General features: G+C 35.7%; 3 protein-coding genes and 1 pseudogene across 3 annotated transcripts; 2 read left to right on the top strand and 2 right to left on the bottom strand.

The window, feature by feature from the left end:
• Positions 1 to 1,735: 1,735 nt before the first annotated feature.
• LOC18607891 (alkane hydroxylase MAH1 pseudogene) lies at positions 1,736 to 3,597 on the bottom strand (annotated as a pseudogene).
• Positions 3,598 to 5,826: 2,229 nt separating this feature from the next.
• Positions 5,827 to 9,018, top strand: LOC148763950 (RING/U-box superfamily protein). Its single transcript, XM_088803993.1, has 5 exons — positions 5,827 to 6,391; positions 7,433 to 7,629; positions 8,001 to 8,099; positions 8,398 to 8,449; positions 8,620 to 9,018. The coding sequence occupies exons 1-5, from the start codon at positions 6,244 to 6,246 to the stop codon at positions 8,757 to 8,759; spliced, it is 636 nt and encodes a 211-aa protein (XP_088660119.1). The 5' UTR covers positions 5,827 to 6,243; the 3' UTR covers positions 8,760 to 9,018.
• A 417-nt stretch (positions 9,019 to 9,435) lies between these two features.
• On the top strand, positions 9,436 to 12,434 carry LOC18607889 (ARM repeat superfamily protein). Its single transcript, XM_007042298.3, has 8 exons — positions 9,436 to 9,696; positions 9,790 to 10,095; positions 10,193 to 10,479; positions 10,573 to 10,701; positions 10,910 to 11,032; positions 11,382 to 11,489; positions 11,809 to 11,987; positions 12,112 to 12,434. Exons 1-8 carry the CDS (start codon positions 9,549 to 9,551, stop codon positions 12,233 to 12,235), a joined length of 1,404 nt encoding a protein of 467 aa, XP_007042360.3. The 5' UTR covers positions 9,436 to 9,548; the 3' UTR covers positions 12,236 to 12,434.
• A 301-nt stretch (positions 12,435 to 12,735) lies between these two features.
• On the bottom strand, positions 12,736 to 17,243 carry SQN (peptidyl-prolyl cis-trans isomerase / cyclophilin-40 (CYP40) / rotamase). The gene is made up of 10 exons (XM_007042296.3): positions 16,816 to 17,243; positions 15,094 to 15,594; positions 14,759 to 14,846; positions 14,602 to 14,654; positions 14,196 to 14,300; positions 13,893 to 13,968; positions 13,466 to 13,503; positions 13,316 to 13,379; positions 13,140 to 13,245; positions 12,736 to 13,003 (listed from the first exon to the last, which is right to left on the bottom strand). Exons 1-9 carry the CDS (start codon positions 16,996 to 16,998, stop codon positions 13,223 to 13,225), a joined length of 1,131 nt encoding a protein of 376 aa, XP_007042358.1. The 5' UTR covers positions 16,999 to 17,243; the 3' UTR covers positions 12,736 to 13,003; positions 13,140 to 13,222.
• Between the last annotated feature and the right edge of the window lie 3,495 nt (positions 17,244 to 20,738).

Here is a 20,738-nt window from a genome sequence, read left to right as displayed (position 1 = left end):
TCCCTAATTACTTCCCCCCTAGCCCACCAATCGTCCAGTTAGAAACTTGAGCCCCATTCCTGCAATGTACTGTAAGACTGCAAATTAAGTCGTCGGCTTAATATTTTCCATAAATCTGAATGCATGAAATTGGTCCATCCCTCCCTTAATATCACATATGGTCCTCATCCAATTAATCGTCCAATTTGACGGTACCTTTCGAGCATGTTTATCCTCATCCCCATGCCTGTGCTATCAATAAACATTGGCTATTGTTCATCCAAGTCATACATATATGCCTGCCAATTCTAGTTCTAGTATACCTACAAATCATATATAAATGCCATGTGGTTGCGAAATTTATAAATTAATTGAATTTGGCCTAGTTGCACCTTACATTGATTGCTAAGATGAAAATTATGGTGAAAGGCTCCCCTAGCTAACAAGCTCAGCTCGCCCAATTTGTTCATACCCCAACTCATAGTCGCTCCATTTGGTGCTGGTATGGTATTAGAGGAAAATCATTCAACCAACTAGTCCAAATCAAAGAGGCCAAATTCTGTATATGAAGATTTTAAAGTTTGAAGGTGAGGGAACATATTGGAGATAAATGGTAATCTTGGGACAATCTTAGATAAACCAAGATAGGTTTTCCGATAAAAATCATAATTTAATTTGAATTAATCTATCTCTCCTATACATTAAAAAGTTGTACTATTATGCCCTTCCAATATTTAATTGATGCCAAACTTAATCCCAAATAAGATTTTATTCTACAAGAGGACATTTTAGAGGATATTGCACTATAGCGTTGTTGATTAATTAGGATTGTACATTTTCAAAAAGTGCTATTAAAAATATATTTAGTAATATATTTTTTATTTTTTTTCCAATATATTTGGAAATTTAACTGTATTATATAAATTCTTAACAATATTATAAATAAATTATAATTATAAAAATTGCATACACTAACAAAAATTGTACTTTTAATATTGTTAGTAAATGTGAAAAAAATACAATTAAAAAATGTAAATAACCGTACTTTTTAAAATTTCATTACATATATTGTCTACAGTGCTGCGCAAAAAAATAGTATATATATATATATATATATATTGTCTAAAGAAGTGAAATTAAAGCCAGAATTTATTAAAAAACAACAATATATGGATTAATTTGAGCTGAAAATTAAGTACATCCAAGTTTTAATTAATCCCTAAATCAATAATGTCAATAAAGTGAAAGTATGATATTGTTTCATCTATATATATATATATATATATATATATATATATATATATATATATATATTCTATTTAATGCTTATCTTCTACTCTGCGCATTTGGTCAGCAATGGCTCTGTTTAAGTCAACATATGTAGGAAGCTCCATCTATAGCATGCAAGTTGGTTGCTTGGTGCATGGATCAGACGATGGATCAGACTTGGTGGACAGAGACCAATCATGTGTCAACATTTATTAAAGATTTAAAAGGTTATCTGATTTTCCTCCTTCCTCATTACTTGCATTATTTGGTGTAAAGTTGGGAATGGGCTATTGGGTGGAAAACATTGTGCTGGAATATTTATATAAGCGTACATAACCTATACTAAGATTGTTTTTTTTTTTAAAAAAAAAAAAACAATGAAGACAATGTTCCATCCAAATACTATTAATATAAATAGGAGTATATTGCTTTCTATGAAAAATATTTTCCCTAAGAAAGTCATATTATTTCAATAAAAGAAAAAATATTGGAGCTTTAATCTTGTTTTACATATGCATAAATAGTTGGGGTAACTTATTAGTCCTTAAAACATAAAAGCTAAGCAAAACACAAACTATAGTTTGCACTAAGTTCTGAACGCTTACCACAGTTCATCATTTCCATCTATTCTTAATTCTAACCATTAAGCCATGCTTCATGTGAAGGAAAGCACTATTTTTTGGCGTCACGTTCTGGCCTTCAATGACGTGAACATCATAGTTGTGGATTATAGGTGATGCTGTAGCCTTCATTAGGAAAAAGGACAACTCTTTTCCTGGACAAATTCTGGGTCCTGAAAGGAAAGCAAAGAATTTACTCGGCGGCTCACGTTTGAGCTTTCCTTCCACAGTGATCCACCTCTCGGGCTTGAATTCATGGCAGTCTTCTCCCCACAACGATGCCATCCTTCCCATCGCATGTACGGCTAATATAATTACCATTTGTGGATTGACCCGATGGCCGCTTGGAAGAATGTCTCGCCGAGTAGATGTTCTAAATTCGAAAGGATTAGGTGGGTATAGCCTCAATGTTTCACATAAAGCAGCTTGGAGATACGGTAGCTTATTCAACTCATCGAAGGACGTCGGTAGCTGCAATTCCCCTACTTTTTTCCATGACAGGTTTCTTTTCAGTTCCTCTCTTATTTTAGCTACAACCGTAGGATTCTTGGACAGGAGATAGAAGAACCACGTGAGAGTTGTACTGTAAGTGTCGTCAGCGGCAAACAAAAAATGTATAACATTGTCCCTGATAAGACTATCACTAGGTGTTGGTCCAGTCACCTTATGTCCTGTTAAGTAACAGTTTAAAAAATTGAAATTCTCTTCATCTCCACTCCATGTGATTGCTTTGTTGGATTTTTCACGTTGAATTGATATATGTTCTGCTAAAATATCGTCAAAATATTTCCAGGCATGGCTTCGTTTCTTCTCTAATCCAACCTGAAGCCAACTCTGCAGCTTCCACAAGCTGTCAGGCATGATACATCTGTAAAATGCTGCCTCCAAAACATCACTCATGGCTTTGTGGAATCGATTTTCTGGAAATTCAATGGAGAGAAATTGAGGGTTAGAACCGGTTGCCAGTATCCAACCAATATCAGATGCGTACCTTACAAGCAAATCTTGCAAGTCGACTACTAGCTCTTGTTTAGAAACATGCTCCAGTACTTTAAAAAGCCCTTGCTCTAGACGCTCCCGGAGGACCCTTGCAAGTGATTGCAGAAATTGTGGATGATTCAAGAAAGCATGAAAAATTCTCCTTTGACGTTTCCACTCCTCGCCATCGGAATTGAAAAGCGCTTCCCCGAATACATCAAATTGCTTCCTCCATTCGGACCCTTTTACATATGCTCTATAGTTTGTGTTCATTAGATAACGCACATTCTGAGGATCGGCTGTGGCCAGGAAACTTGAGTTAGTGAACCAGATTCCTCTATATAGGATGGTACCATTGCTTTTAGTCACTATTTCGGAAACTTTGTCAACAATCCTATGGAAGTTGAGGAGGATTGTTGGGGTCATCCCAACAAATGGCCAGTTTCGGGGGAGACCATTGCTATCTACGAAGCGATGGAGAAAACGAAGAAAAGGAATAGCCAAGATCAAGCATACAAGATAAACAAACACACCCATCACGATTCTGGAAGGATATAGTTTCAAAGCTGCTTAGAACAGATTCTCAATCAGGGCGCTTTATATGGTTGCAGTCGCCGTGCGTTCTATAAGTAAGTCACCATGAAATTAGCTTAGTATTACCTATAATGAAAAGTTTCCATCCACTTACCAACCTAGCCCACCATATCCAGCCTGTCTAGGTTCTAGTTCCCTTAGAAATGTAAGGTGCTATCTGCTTTGTCCCTCACCCATACGCTCCTCCAAAGAAAGAAAGAAAAGCAAATCCATTGTCCATTTACCCGACCTAGGCTCTATTTCCCTTAGAACTGCAAGGTGCTATATTTCCCTCACCTTATAACCCTCCATCAAAGAGAAAAAAAATGAAAAGCAAATTCATTCTCAACCTTAATTAAGAACTAATCCAATGTAATTTACATGCGCATATTTCCTAGGTCATATAAATATATATATATATATATATATTAATTGAACTTAAAAAAGATAAAGTATTCTGCGTGTGATTATAGATACACCAAATTTAGATAAAAATTTAATTATCACTTTGTTGGGTTAATTACATTTATCTTTTGTTACTTTACTTGGTTAATTAGGTTGGTTTAATTTTTGGGTTATCATATACGTGGAAACTGGTCCATCACATGTCCTTGTTTAATTAATGGAAAAAAGTATCTCATAAAATAGCATTAATTTTTGGGTTAGCATTGAAAGACTATACTTAAGAGCATCTCAATAACTTCAAAGGTTTAAAATTAAATATTTAAATAAGACATTTTTTATCGACAATAAGAAAAAAATTATTAAAATTTTATTTTCTAATTTTTTGAGATATAAAATTTCTAATTAAACTTTTATTTTATAAATTGAAAAAAATGATTGATTTTATATATAAAATAAAAATAGTTATTTGTGATCATTAAATATATATTACCGTAATTGATTAGAAATAGAGAAAATAGTTGAAAATTAATAGCATTGTGAGATTGACAAATGAGAAAAATTTATTAAATACATAATTAGAGAAATGAAAGAATATATAATTTTATTAAATATCTTGATTTTTACTTATTTTTAATAAAAAATAAAATAAATAGTTGAAAATTAAAGACGACATGCGAGATGAGAGAAAATAAATATTTATTAGACATTAAATTTAAAAAGTGAGAGAATATATAGATATTTTATTAATTATTTTAATTTTTATATATTTTTAATATAATTAACTATATTATTATAAATTTATAAAATTTATAAAAAAAATTTTGAAACTTTAAGTTAGAGTTTTGATTGCTTTATGCTAGAGTCGGGCCCGGACTGTACTACATGAGAAGAGGGGGCAGGGGGCACTCAAATCATAAATGCCATGGTTGCTAATTCACAACAAATACACTTGGAGGAGAAGTCATCAATTAGGCAGTAGTAACTGGAAGAGTAATAGGATGAGCCTATACTTTTCTAGGGGCCGGTTATCCAAACAAAATAAATTTATCATGCTAAATTACTCAAGACAAAAACCTCACTCTTCTATCATTTAAACCTTCTTTACTTGACCTGTGTACACAAAAAAAAAAAAATCAAACCAGTCTGATTGTAATGGAATCAAACCATAACTCAAGACACAATCACACAAAGTTCTCCACGGATCAAATTCTGAGAAAATTTCTAAGCAGATCAAGTTCTCTCCAAAATGAAAAATTTGGTGAAACTTGAAAAGAATTGATTCCTAAGCTTTACATGCATGGTAAGAATATACGGTCGTCTCCAAAAGACACTTCAACAATTGATAAAATAAAAATGAATGTTAATTCGTTGCTGATGGAACAGTATTGGAGGGTAATTTCTCAACCAACCGAAAAAAGGACTAGAAAGAGTGAAGGGCAATCAATCAAGATCAGCTGCCATTAGTTGTATCTACATTTATTAATTGGAGTTAGGTTGTTTGGTAAAAGTCATAATTAAATTTAAGGGTTTAGGTGGGGTTGAAGTTGAATTGTCATGGTCCTAGCGTGGAATAATTTTACATAGAAGAGATATGCTTCCAATAAATAAAATCATAATTTAAAATAAAAAATTAAAATATAATTAATAAAAATACTATAATTTAAAATAAAATTTTAAATTTCACGTCAATTATATATTAAATTCATACTAAGCATTCAAGAGTTTACACCATCATCTACTGTGCAGTCATTTCCACTGCATTAACTCCCGTGAATCCCACTGACCAGTGCAGTGGGAAATGCAATGTCCGCTCTCTTAGTGGGTCATGGCCAACCGTCGGCATTGAAGCTGTAAAGGCTGAGTAACACTACTAGAAAAAGGTCATCTGGGGGTGAGAGGAAGAGATCTCAGAATGATACAAATTGACGAAATTGACCTTTTTCCTCCTATACTATATTACTTAAACTTGAAATTTGATTCTTGCTATGGCCTGTCCAGATAGAGGTGATTATGGGTGGAATTAATAAAAATAGTCTTAACCGGGTGGAGTTCCATGACAAGAGCTTGTGACCACAGTGAGGGTATTAAGATGGTCGAAATATAACATTAACTAGTTCCTATAAACACCAAATTAGAAGAATCCTATTAAGTAATTTATTGTTAATTAAAATGAAAAAGAAAAGACAAAAATGAAAAAAACCAAAAGGTTTAGTGATTGCCTCAGAAACTGTTGCTACACGAAATTTGACGCGGAAACTCGCGAATATACATGTAGAGGTACCCATGGTTTTCTAACGTTTTAACACTCCTTCCTAACGTTTGCAACCGCGAATATCACAAGTGTTTTTCCGACGAGGTGAGGCGATGGAAAAAACCTTGAGCGATACATTTTGAAGCGAAAGAGAAAGAGAGAGGGGAAATGGAAACGGATAAGGGAGACAGAAAGGTGGAGGAATCTAGAGAGAGAAAGAGATTGAGCGAAACCCCTCCCGACGATGACTGCTGCCCAATTTGTTTTGGCTCCTTCACTGTTCCTTGTCGATCCAACTGCGGTCATTGGTATTGTGGTAATTCTTCTAAATTTTTCTTCTTCTTCTTCCTTTTTCCTCAATCTATTTGGTTGGTACAGTCTGAGTTTGGTTTTGTTTGGTTGGTGAGATAAATTCAAAATGGAAAAGAAAGGGAAAGAAATAGGGTTTTTCTCTTCAAACTAGATATTGAACGTTGAATTTTAGGTTTGGGTTTTCCTTTTACCAGAATATTTATCAAATTACTTAAAATTTTCGCTTGGTTCATTCAAGATATCCTCCGGAAACTATTTTCAACTAGTCTAGTCTGTTTTACATTTTCTGGTTTATCTATGGTGCTGCTTATGTGCAAGGATTTATTGATTTTCTCGGCTTAAATAAGTAGGTACATTGCTTGAAGAAAAGAATTTGTGCAACTAGGAAAGAAGTCTGTTTTGCCTCATTGCTTTATTCTGTTTATTACTTTACAGTGAGATTAATAAAAATCAGGAGGCTTTGTTTATGGGACCTTTTTGGGGTTTACATCTCTTTCGTTCTTTCTTTCAATTTACAAGCATTTTGAACAGGATTTGTTTTTTTTATTTTTTGCTCTTTATTTGCTGGTAACTTAGTGAGATTGTTTTTAACTCATGTAAACAGGAATAGATATTAGAACTTTACCTGGACTTGTGATCCTTGAGTGGCGAACGCTCAACTATTAGTATAAAGGAGGTTGTTGAGTGCTTTTAATCTTTATCCCTCGTTAGAGGAGGAAGGGTGGTGTTGTTGTGTGGGGCTTGGCGTTTGAGCTGTTTGCTATTTGCAAGTTCCTATCCATTTACTGTTTGTCTTTTGCCGTCATTTCTCCAGCAGAAGCTCTTTTATTTACTGTAATTATTGCTATAGGAGTTCTGTTCCATTGTTGTGTAGCCAATGCCTTGACCCATACACCACCTCCCCTAACAACTTCCTTTTGAAGGAAAGGATTGAGTTTCAGTGTTTGTGAATGCTCATTTGGGAACAGATTTACATGTTTGACCTGCAATCATCTGTCCTCAAGATGGTTCTTGTTTCCCCTCTTCCTCTTTTCGGTTTTGGCAGGCAGTTGCATTTTGCAATTCTGGAACTATTCGTCAACATCTAAGCCATGCAAGTGCCCCATGTGCACTTGCAAGATTGTTAATTTGATGCCAGAGGTATCATTACAACAGCAACAGGACCAGGAAGTTATGGAGGTACTTAAAAGTGTACAGAGGTATAACCTTCTCTTTGTTGGAGGTGCTCGTGGTCTTGCTCAGGTACATGTGCTAATGTAGCCTTTTTTAGACTCTGTTAAACATATATGCGAAGTGGATTTTGTTGTTTCTTTCTCTATTTCTTTTGACACATATAACTTTTAACTGTAATGGCTTTAATTTCAGTGATCCTTTTAAGAATACTAACTATTCTGTAGATGTTCATATATGTTACATTATCATAAACGGCTCTGTCATTGTACATTTGCATAAGAGGTGAATTAGAGAAGAGTTCTATTTTTTGGTGTTCATCCTAACAATCCTCATGCTTGCTTCTTGATTATTGTTTCATATATTTTGCCAGTGTAACATATCAATCTTTTGTTCTGTTGCGAGCAGGCATGTGAACATTTTCTTCCTTCTTTTCTTAACAGAAAGTGCGTGAGTTACCATTCTTCATCAAGAGAATGTTCCAGGCATTGATGGATCCTGACACAAATGATTCATATCTTGCTGAAATGCGCCTTTTTGCAGTTAAGTTCATTCAATATATACACTGTGAAGTACATAAATATGTGTGTGTGCAAACTAGTACTGATTTATATAAACATAGGATACATATATAGCATTTTATACAATTAAAAGAAAAAGAGGAAAAAAAAAGGAACTGAGAGAAGGCTGGATATGTTGATATGTTCAAATGAATAAGTTATTCTTTTTCCAGTATCTGGAAAACAAGATATGTGATGACTTCCTTCTATTGTTTCTGTCGCTTCATGACTGTTTAGTAGTTACCTCTGTTGAAGTCTTACCATCTTTCATGTGTTCCAGATGGTGCTAAGTATCCTCTACAGAGCTACACCATTTGACTTCATTCCAACAGGTAAGTTTTTTGCTTGAGAAATACTTTCATTTTGAGTGTCAGTAGGATGATTATTGTAATATTGGTACATGTGGTGGATTTTCTTGATCATTTTGGTGTTGGAGAGCTAGCTAGTGCACTGTAAGATGTATGCTAGTCAAATGGATAAATCAGTTTTTTCCGCATCGCAGGGGGCCTGGGAATTGGAAGAGTGTTTGATTTTTCTGCTATTACTCTGGTACTCATCCTGCGTCTGGTGGGCATCTATCGCAGAAGACGGCTTATGCAGCGGGTGAGGCACCTAGCAGCCATGGAACTTTTACAGGAATAAACTTCTACGATGTTTAACGCACGCTATGTGTTTTTCTATTCCTGATGACTGAAAATGGCTGTAAATTGTCCAAATATGTGTGAAGGAAGTTAAATTAGGCTGTACATTTCTGTAGATTTAATCAAAAATAGAGCAAGATGCTTTGGAGGAGTGGGTGATTGATTTGAATATATGGGGCAGTAGGTGTTTTGCGTGTCTATCAGCTACTTTTATGTACATAGAAGTGTTGCAACTCTCTGCATGGGTTGCTTTTTACTGACTTGTCCGTCCCTTTGTTCACTTCTAATATATTTGTATGTTAAAGTTATAATATGATAATCCAAAGAAACGAAAATGCTGGTGATTCATGTTAACTTTTAGCAAAACAGTGTATTTCTTTGATTTGATAACTGTAATATCTATTCAAATAGCAACGTCTCATATTAAGATAAAATAATTATGTATTTTAATGCATACAATAATCAAATAAATTAAAATTAAATATAAATGTATATTCTTACTTTGAAGGCATAAAAAATACTAACAATGGACTGAGTGTACACTGTGCAGCGCTTTTTCTTTTGGGCTTGTTGGAGCCCGAATTAACTCGAATTTCGGTTGTTATCCGTGGCCTAAGCACCAAAATAAAATTCCCATAAAGCCCCGCGAAAATTTAAAAGCCCTCACCTCGGCTGATGATAGCATTCCACATTCAAAAATACCAACAGATCTTTCTCTCAGATTCTCTTTTCCGTTGTCAGCTCCCAGTCCATCATCCCTCCGATCCCAAGTCTGGAGATAGGAGAAAAGATGGGTCCAGTGAAGAACGTTCGTGCAATCTCGCAAGAGGCCTTCGATGAGTTAGTGAAAGAGAACATGGATGATCTCGGATTGGACCCCACCGAAGCCTTGGAAGACGCCATCCAAACCCTCTCCCTCCAAGGCGTCGATCTCTCCGGTAGTCATTTTCGGCGCCATTCTTCTCTTTGGTTTCATTCTTTTCTCTAGAGTTCCCAATTTTTAACCAGTTTTGTCTAATTGATTGTAACAGGGATCGTGAAGTGTGTTCCAGGGGAAGGTGGCGTCAAGGACCACCCAGCGATGCAATGCTTGGATAAACTGAACCAACTAAACGCCGGCTCAAAAGATCAATTCACAGCCCAAGATTTAGTTCCAATCTCAGGTTTACTTAATAACCTAAGCGAATTATGTAGTGATAAAGTAGAATCGGGAAATGCAGCAATCGTAACTAAAAATGGCGGTGTCGAACTGGTTTGTTCAATCTGTTCTAAGATTCCAACTGAATCGCAACAGACTCTCGTTTCTTGTTTGAAGACCATGGCATCGTTGCTAACTGGTATAAAACAATTTAACCATTCCTCTTTTATGTTTAAGGTTTGATAATAGTTTATGTGTTGAAATTATTTGTTTTATATTCTTCTTGTTATTTCTAGATGTTCAAAGTACAGAGGCTTTTCGGGTGAGTGGAGGACCGGTGATTGTGGTTCATATTCTTAATACCGATGGAATTCAAGATTTAGACATCTTGAATTCTGGCTTTGCTATTGTTGCTGCTGCTGCGACTGGTAATGAAGTTGTTAAAGAATCGTTTATGGAGTTAGGAGTTGATAAGTTGATTCTACAAGTTTTGAGTGGACAAACTAAAGGCAGTGTTCAAAGTTTATATGATGCTATACGTGTTCTGTTGACGTCTGATGATAATCGTGTTGTTGCTTCTCAAGTAAGTGGAAAATGCCTGTAATAAATCTATTAAGTAGTAATGTACTACTATCATTGTTCCTCAAAATGGTTCTGATGTGTTTGGTCCCATCAGGTTTATGGTTATGCACGAAGATTTGCGAAAATTGGAATTGCAAGAGCTCTTGTGGAGTCACTTCATGGAGGGCTTAGTTCAACTAGTCTTGTTTCGGCAAGCATAGCATTAAAGGCTGTTGCTGTGAATGTAAGTTTATTAAAATTGTTTGACATATCAGAGACTACTTGATATCAGTTAATTATAAATTCTTATGGCTTTTAATTTGGAGAGTGTAGAAGAATTTTCAGATTGAAGTTATCCAATAGTTTCATTGCACCGAGGCTTAAGACACTAATCAGATATGTGTGACAAACATGGGATTTGAATTCACTGTAACGTTTTTTGTTTCCTGCAGGATGAAATATGTAAGTCCATTGCTGATGCTGGTGGTATTGATGCACTTCTAAAGTGTGTTGATGATAGTGGTGAACAAGGCAACAAAACCGTAGCTAGAACCTGCTGTTCATTGCTATCCAAGGTACAGATCTAAAAACTTCTGATGAAAGTCGTTTTCGTTATTATAATCTGCAGCTTAAAGTTAAGGATTTTCATTTTCTCTTTCCTTTACTTTTTACCTTTCATGGCATGAAACTTTTGTGCTACAAGTTTATGTTTACACTTGTCTTTCTGTTTTGTCATCTGAGAATGTAGAAAGGTCTTTTTAAAGAGCTGTAGAATGTTACATTCCCAAATGGATTTTTGATTATGGGCTTATGTGACTTTGAATAGTGTGCATTCATTAGATACTCTTGTAAAAACTCTAAAATGTAAACTATATGAATAATTTGAACTTAAAGCATTAATGCATTTTTTTTTTCTTTGGCTAGCTAGCAGGAAGTGACTCAAATAAGAGCACTATAGTTGAGAAAGGAGGTATGGACAGGCTGATCAAACTGTCAGCAAGATTCTCTGATGACCCATCTGTGCTGCAAGAGGTAAGGGACCAGCAATTCTTGCACCACTAAAATGCTTAATTATCAGGTTCACAAATCATTTTAATGTTCTGCTCAAGTAGAATTCACAATCCATGAGTATTGGTATAACATGATAGTTTCACTGCCATCCTGCTAATCTTATGGTGTTAGGAACTCTAGTCTTCAGAGATAGCGGTTATGTGTTGGCAAACAGCTAGCTCCTTAGAATTCTCCCACAAATATAATGGTTGGAAAAGTCGTGTCCATTATGATATGATGTATGCAAGTATAATTGGATAGAGTGGGGATCATGATGAATCATTTTTATCATAATGTTTAGGTCATGTCCATTATTTCTGTACTCTGCTTGAGATCACCAGACAATGCAACTCATGCCATTGAAGCCGGAGCAGCAGAACTTGCTATTCAAACCATGCAGAAGTTTCCTGCTGCTCAGCAGATGCAGCGAAGTTCCTGTCTTATGATTCGAAATCTTGTTGTGAGGAACCCAGAGAACAGGCAAGTTTTATGAATATATGCAGAGTTCTGTACAGATTCTATTGCAGCAGTGTGTTTTAGTTGTATTAGAATATGCACTTTAGTGAAAAGTTGATTTATGGGAAACCAACGCTCTCTTGTGCAGAATCCTTCTTCTGAATAATGGTATTGACAAGTTTATCAGGAAGGCAAAGGAAAATCATGAAAGCTGCAAGGATGCTGCTACTGATGCTCTAAGGGATTTGGGGCTCGATAACTATAACTCATAGTTAATGCCTAGAAGTGCTATAATGGGTTTATTGATTTTGGAACTCAACTTTTCTGGCTCAATTTTGTTTCTGATTTTGATTTTGTGGTGAGGTTGGCCATGTCATATCATCAGTTCAAGGGAGTTACGGTTTTGTAAGGTTGGCCATGTATTGAATGAGGTTAACTTGCTATAATTTTGGAGGCATCCGTTTGTTACAATTACGACTTGACGTGGAAAAAGTTATCACAATGGGCGTAATTATTAAGGGAAGTTTGGGGTTTCAGAAAAGAACGTGCAAGGTTATACTGAGATACTGGATGCTATCCCTTGGTATAAGATCAGCGCCATGTAAAACACTCTGGGAGGCAAACTTCGCAAAGCTTTTAGCTTACAGTTTGGCATTGGACTTGAGATTGTAAGGTGTGTTACCTGTATCCACCACCAACCCACAGACAACGGCTAATCCTTTCGTAGATTGAATGAATAGTATTACTACTATTAAGAAACAGATAACCAAAATTATGGGCCAAGAACCGCTGGTAAAATTTTCATGAGAATACCTCACCAAAAGAGTTTGTCAAAGACAAAATTGTACATTTTATACCAATTCTGTACGGAACACAGATTGTCTGGACTAAAATTTCATTAAGGAATTGATCAGTCTTAGTCTAAATTTCCTACATCCTAATTAACTAGTATGAAACTCTCATTAGAAATGAGAATTGGTTCAAGCCTCAGATTTGTACAGTTTAATTTGCTGGAATGCTTCCTCTGCTTCCACTGAAACCTGAAAAACATAAAACTATAGCTCCATTATCCTGAACTAACACAATAGTCAGTCCCCAATTTCCATTAGCATGCAAGTGCTCATTAGCAGTTACAGAAAAGTAGTATCAAACAATGCAGAGGCTGAACATCCCTACCTAGTATTTTGTCCAAATGGTAAGAGATCCTAATCAAGAAAGCCTGAACTAGATGACACTATCTCACTGAACAATTGAAGCTCTTAACCATCATGGTTATCAGCACCTGCATTGTACATTCCCCAGTTAACAACAATACCCATCTCAAGAAATAAAAGAATAAAAGCACGACGTACCAGTTGAGTGCAGTTGGAACATCTTACGATATCGTCTTCTCTCCTCATTGCGCCTATCATTGATCTGCTCACCAAGTATTATTGTTAAGCACATTTGTTTATAAATATGCAATGCCGCAAGATACTACCAATTTCATTCTATCTGCTAACCTTTTTCATAGCAGCAGCAAGCTCTTTCTTTATTCCACCTGAAATGCAAATATATTTCAAACAAAATAGTTATCAAAAAGTCTGAACAAGTTTCACATATTAACTTGTTCACACTATACACTGCCTTGATCCGGTCATCCTGCATATGTGGCAGGCAGGTTTCATGAAAGAGAAGAAGCTATATCCTGGGCCTAATCATATGTAGAACTTCAGGTTGCCTATGTTTGGCCAAAGTAAAATTTAAATTAAAAATAATGAGTCAAAGCCAGATAAAGTTGACTACACTTCTCAACATCCCATTGAGAAATTTTCCCATTTGCAACCTGCCAAGCCCTAAAATGAACATACAGGTCATAATCTTCTAAAACAGGGAATGATCCAATATTGAGTACATAGTATAGAGACTGAGTCAAAGTCCATCACTAACCATCATTTGGCTCCAATTGCAATGCTTTCTTGAAGCTTTCAACAGCAGCATCAACATCATTAAGTGCCATGTGTGCCTGGCAGATAAGTATCACAATCATTAGGACCAGAATGTGCTTGAATGGACAGAAAATGTAGCATAAAGAAGATAATAAAGAGGCAAGCTGTAAAGGCAGCTTCTAAGAAAGGTCTATGTAATCTCAACCAATTTTTCCCTTAAGAGATGACTAGCTCAGACCAAATATAAGCCAAAGCCACCAGCATCCAAAAGATTATAATATTATTAACAATGAAAGACACTAACCTGACCTTGGCGAAACAAGGCTTTCACATTGCTATCTCCATCTCGCATTGCAAATTCTGTGTCCAACAGTGCTCCTTTCAGATCCCCTAGTTTCAGTTTACAGGCCTAAAGCCACAAAACCATCAAGGTATTAGAAAATCAAAAAATTGTAAGAAGACTAAGATTAGTCCAAAGGACAAGTTGATGGACAAGACAAAGAAAAAGATATTAAAAGATTAACAGAACAGAAAACTAAGTGCAATTTAACTTGGATAATGATAGTTAGTGTTTAATCATAATTAGGATATGGAAAAGTAAAGTGATTTCTCACGTGGCATTAGGCAGCAAATCAGGTTGCAAAATTATTTGAACCTCAAGTGCTCAACAATTGATAAAAGTCAGTCAAAAGGTGAAGAATGAATCTTACAGAGCTATTTGTGAATATCTGGGATTTCGTCTTTCTCAAACTTGAACTCTTATCTGCAAAGCCACAACATATTATATGCAGACCAACCAAGGTGAATTGAGAGTCCAACTACTTTATTAGTAGGTGAATGAAACGAAGTACAGCAAAGAAATGTCACCTTCATCAATCCCTTCTTTCTCCCAGCAGATATCTAAATAGCGTAGAGCCTTCCTGTACTTTCTGAGAGCCATCTTATAGTCAAGTTTCTGTTATGGACATCCATTAGCATAAATGAGAGACCTCAAAGGAGAGTGAAAAGGAATAGGAAAGGAAATGGTGTAGAGAAAGAATAAACAATATATCTAGGAAGCACCATCTTGAAATATCAAAGTGTAACAAGAAGGTTTTATAAGCATCTTGAAATATCAAAGTGTAGGAAGAAGGTTCTATAAGCACAAAAACATGCAGCAATGAACCCATTACTGCAAGAATAAACATGCATATGCCCATTACCTTGTAATGTTCATTTCCAAAAGCCTTAACAGAATCTACAGCAGTCATCCACCAAGATAGCTCATTAGGACTCTCATCAAGGTCAGCTGGCCAATCAGGATAAATGTCACCATCATTGAAAAAATTGGATATCCCATCATCTGCCCCCTCAGGGATTTCTCCACAATCAGCAATTGTCATATCAACGGTGGGACAATCAGCTTCACCAGTTGTTACATGTTCAATGGAACGAACAACACCCATTCCTTTGACAACCTTGCCAAATACAACATGTTTCCCATCTAAATGAGAAGTGCGAGTTGTAGTGATGAAGAACTGAGACCCATTTGTGTTAGGACCAGCATTTGCCATCGATAACATTCCTTTCCGTTCATGTTTCAATTCAAAATTTTCATCTTCAAATTTCAAACCATATATTGACTCTCCTCCAGTACCATCTCCAGCAGATATATCTCCACCTTGTACCATAAAGCCTTTAATAACTCGATGAAAACGAACTCCCTGAAATAAAAAAAAAAAACCATATATCATTCAAACTCAACAAAAATAAAATTCCCATCCAAAGGCATATATAATCATTAATACAATGAAATTCTCATTAATTCATGGTTTATGCATACGGTAATTGCATTACCATAACCTGCGTTGCTATGACTCTTCATTTTCCTAGAAGTATCTACGTCTGACACATATCTGATGGACACGAGGATGGAGGTCCAACCCTCCAAATATATGAAAAACTCAGAAAAATTTGAAAGTACTCATTTCAGACACATACTGATATCTAATTCCTACCCCCAAGTTTGAGTAACATAGACTATAACCAAATTTGAAACTAAAAGGACAAATTGATATCATATTTTAAAGTCAAAGAATGAATATGAAATATATTTTCTGAGAAAATAAATAAATAAATTATGTTAATCATTCAAGTCAAAGACAAGTACCCTTAAGGTTTTTCTATTTCTAGCTGTCGAAAGATGCCAATCCAGTATGCCAGCATTTCATAGACAAACCACTTACAGCATCACAAATAGTTAGAGGACATTTCTTTAATGTTGCCATCTGTTAACAGATGTGGTTTAGATGGCATTAGCAAACAAAAGAAAACTTGAATCTTAACTCACATGCGGATAGCCAAAACCATCATCAAGGTATTTTAAATCAATTCTTATGTTTCTTTGTTGATGGGAAAGATTAAAGATTTGATGCTTAGACTATAACATGTAGAAAGAATCATAGACAACCTTAAATCTTGGATACTATCACAAGTTAAAAAGGGGAAAAAAAAATCCGAATTCCAAGTATTTCCCATATTCTTGTTCAAAAGATCCATTAGCAAAATCAACTAGCAATAGCCATTCAAAGTTGACAAAAATGGTCAGTATGAAGGTTTGAGCAAAAAAAATATATGGTCAGTATGAAGAACAGTCATACAACATCAGGAAAAAAAACTATGCAAATATCTCCAAGATTTCTTGCTACTCAGACTCTTCCTACCCCAAAAACAAGTAATTCAAAGAAGAAAAAGAAAAAAAAAAACATTTCATTGCAAGAATGCAAAGAGAAACAAAAAATCCAAATAAAGTCAATGACATCAAAGTCTTTTCATATCACTATAAGCAAACGCAACATAAACCCAGATAAGCAAAACCCCTACATTTTTGCATCCCATACATTAAAAATGATAAGAAAATAAAAAGGAGAGAAGGAGAGAGGGACCTTATAGTGAAGGGGAACACCAGTGTTAGGACCAATGCCCTTTTCACCAGTGCAAAGGGCCCTGAAGTTCTCTGCAGTTTTGGGTACTACATCAGTGTACAGTTCCACTATTATCCTTCCTTCAAGCTCTTCTCCTATGCTTATATCCAAATAACACCTCGGCCTCCTCATCATCATATTCATAAGTCTCTTTTTCTTTCCTTTTTCTTTTATCTCTTTCTGTTTCTCTCTGTTGCTACATAGCTTTTATGTTTATATATAGAGAGAGAGACAAAGTAAATTACCTACTCTTTCGTTCTCTCTAGAGACTTCCTCTCTGTAAAACCCTAGTCCCGCTTTATTTTTTTAACTCAACTTAATTATTGCTAATATAAAAATGGGGGTCTCTGACTCTTTGGAGTTCGGGTTAGCAGCACTGGTCTCCCCCCCCCAACCCACCACCCCGCTCTCTCTCTCTCTGCTTATTGTTTTTTTTCTTTTTTCTTTTTTTTCATTCATGATCCAATCCCATTTTTCCACTTCTCTTTGAATTTTGCTTTTCAGGAGATTGATTTTTTGTGGGTTTTATAGTTTTACCCTCTACTTCATCTTCAAGTCTAGGACATTCATTGGCCAAACTTAATAAATTCCTTGTATGGATTTTCCTATATATAGTAGTATTTCTGTTATCAGTAAGAGTTATTTATGGTCGAACTAGATCAGATTTTTGTCCATTTTAATCTCATATACTGGCCACTTTTGAAAACTAGGTTCCTACCTAAATCCATATTACAAGTGGTAGTGGGTTAGGTCATGAATTATAAGTTCCTCAAACGCTCTCTATTACTACTACTAAGTGTATTTTCTAGAAATCATGAGTTAGGGCATGAATCACATTACCCAAACTTCATTTCCAGGACGAAAAGAACCCTTTGTTTTTTTAATTCTTCTTCACTTGGGAAGTCAATTTTTTAGATTTAATTTAATTATTTTTAAATTATATTATATTAAATTAAAATATTTTATATAATCAAGTAAGTTTATATGTCACGTCAAGTGTTTAAAAAATATAAATAAAATATCTCAATTTCATATTAAATTGATGAAAAATTTTTCAAAGATTAGAAGCTTGCATACTCTATTATATTTATTTTTTCAGAGAAAAAAGCTCGATATAGGTGTATTTTCTTGTGAAAAAACAAAGGGTATTATGATGAAAAAAAAACCTTTAAATAATAGAGGTAAACAATGAATTGTGAAAAGAAGATAAAATAGATTAAGGTGGCGGGACTCAAATAATGAAGAAATGCATCCAATGTTTGATGTAGGAGGTTTGGTAGGAGAGTACAAAGGGCAACGGAACTGACAAGATTTGTTTGCTTTTAACAGCTTTGGGTACATAGCATACGGAGATGTCAACCATGATCCTTCTTTTGTATTATACGCACAAATCCTGGGATCTTTGCTGCAGCCTCATATTATATATAATTTAATTCATCAGGTAAGGTGGGATAAGCTGATAAAATCATTAATCATAAGCTCAGATTGTGCGCACCACGCATAGATGTGTTAACCTGTCCATGTAAGTTGGTTAAGCTGCACCATTTTTGGAGTTTCTGTCTTTGCTATAGTCGTCTCTTTCCAACAACAGTTTCTTTACAAGAAACATTTTCCTGACGACATTGCCTATTCTTCTTTGCTAATTGGAATTGAACCAAGTGACCCGCTATACAAAGAGGAGATTCCCTATCTATTATACATTACTAGTTTTCCCTTTAAATTTGGGAGAAAAAGAAAAGGATATTGTATAATAATGAGAGCCTAGTGGACGTGGTCTTAGCTTAAGATTTATCGCCTAAATGCCGTACAGTTGGAAGAAACTTAAACCACCCAAATTTGATTTTCGAGGAGGATTGGAGGCCAAGGCCATGATTGTAGCATTGTTAAATACAATGCCTATGTGATGCCACTAAAAACAGTAGTTTCGTTTTCTTTATTTCCAAGGGTCTAATCTGATTCACTGGCATGAACAATCAGTGGTATGCAGTTCAAGAGAAGCCACCTAACCCCTCCGAGTGGGTCCACGACAAGGCCGAAAAATGGCTGACCCAATTTCCAATTGGGGAACTCGTAGCAGGCACTTATCCAGGGCCTGTTTTCTTTGGATGTGTAAATTGAGTCCACGCAAGAATGACTCAGTCATTGCCACTTCCCACTTTCAATGGCAAATAAAGCAAATACGATTTGTAATTTTGTGTGTTGATGCTGTATTAGATCACTTATTTGACTAGAGAAATGCTGTGGGGCTTTGAGAATGGAAACGTGATGGAAGTTTATAAGGTGAAATGTTTGGAAGTTTTCATGGAAAAATAATGGATGGGATTCGAGAGGGGCTTGCATCACCCACCCTACAGATGCAACTTATTGATTGATTAGGTGTTTTTGCCCCTGAAAGATTAAAGTAAAGAGAAAGCAAAGGTAATCAGATTATATACAGTGAAAGTGATGCATAAGTTTTCAAGTTTAAGATAAGATACATCATGCTTTACGGATATTCGTTTTGAGGGGCGGAGAGTTGGCCACCAAGGGCAAAAAGAAGACCTTGAAAGCGTAAGAGAAGCAAAGCTTTTTAGATGGTTGAAACCACTTTCCATAGAGAGATGAAGCACTGGTTGCGGCAACCTGAGTGGGAGGTTCAAGCCTACAAAAATTTTGTCCCGAAAAAGGGTAATAAGAAAAGTAATCCCACCTTTTCAAACAACAGCCACAGGCCATGAAAGCCCAATTTTCATCATTCCTTATCGGGCTTACGGGTCTACCATAGTTGGGCAATGAAACTGTCTTTTAGGATGTTGACATGGGCTGAAAATAACAAAGCCCAAGAAAGCCCAATTTTCCCTCCATAGAGGTCACCAGGCACCAACCCAGCAACAGCCAACCTGTTTTGTCTGATTGGTAAATAGGCCTCCAGGCTCCCAGTCTCCAATTTTCTTGATGAATTCCTTCCAGCAAACTTGTTTTCACCTGCACAAAGTGGAATTCCTATAGTGGAAAAGCAACTATAGAGAAGATCACCTCTATAAAAAGCTATCACCTGGAGACATACTTGATCTAAATTAATCAAAGAACGAGTAACACTAATCACTGCTGATAATATAATTTAATCAACCTCTTAACAGAGTGGTTAACTAATCGGGCTCTCCCGAGAGTGGTTTGTCCATTGAAGAAGTTGCCACTCCGAGATTTGACTGACAACAGAATCCAGGAGGTGGACAGGAACTAAATGGAAAGTATGAAGGAAAAAAAAAAAAATAAAGGACAGTCCAGATTTGTACCCAGTAACGGTCCTAGGGAGAGTCAACTTTTTTCACCAATGGAGCTGACAGTTGATGATGGTCCTGGGAGGTAACTGAGACAAAAGCTGCCCAAATCACATGTTTTTTCATTTTTTTTCCAAAATCAATTGTGTGACCCCCTTAACCACGTGATGCTACTGATATCACCATCCTGCAAAATGGGTTTATCCCTGTCAAATTTCCCCTTAATTTTTGACCAGAAAGGGGCAAGACAAAATTTTCTTGTGCCCACTTTGGACCCACTTTTTCCATCTGTCTTGCACCATTTTTGATCCTCTTGTTTGATGAGAAAAATACCAGTGAATTTGGTGATCCATTCGAACCGACTTTCGATTAAAACTTACTGTTTCACGTGAAGCAAAAACAAACATTGCTTTCCTATAAGTTTTCACATGCCAAATACAATGGAAAAGTTATTTTGATAATAACATTTACCCAAATGATAGTACAGTAGTTAGTAGTTTAGAGAAGAAGAAAAGCAGAACATCAAGCATAGGTACCATTTAAGAACTTAACAATGTCGATCCATGTTTTCAATTTTGGTTCTTTCCATGATGATTTCTTTGCATCTATTTGCTAGTAAAAAGT

Source organism: Theobroma cacao, chromosome 2 (assembly GCF_053813885.1).
Source record: "Theobroma cacao isolate CCN51 chromosome 2, ASM5381388v1, whole genome shotgun sequence".
NCBI lineage: Eukaryota > Viridiplantae > Streptophyta > Magnoliopsida > Malvales > Malvaceae > Theobroma > Theobroma cacao.
Note: the sequence above shows the minus strand (reverse complement) of the source record. Positions and strands in the feature narration are given on the sequence as shown.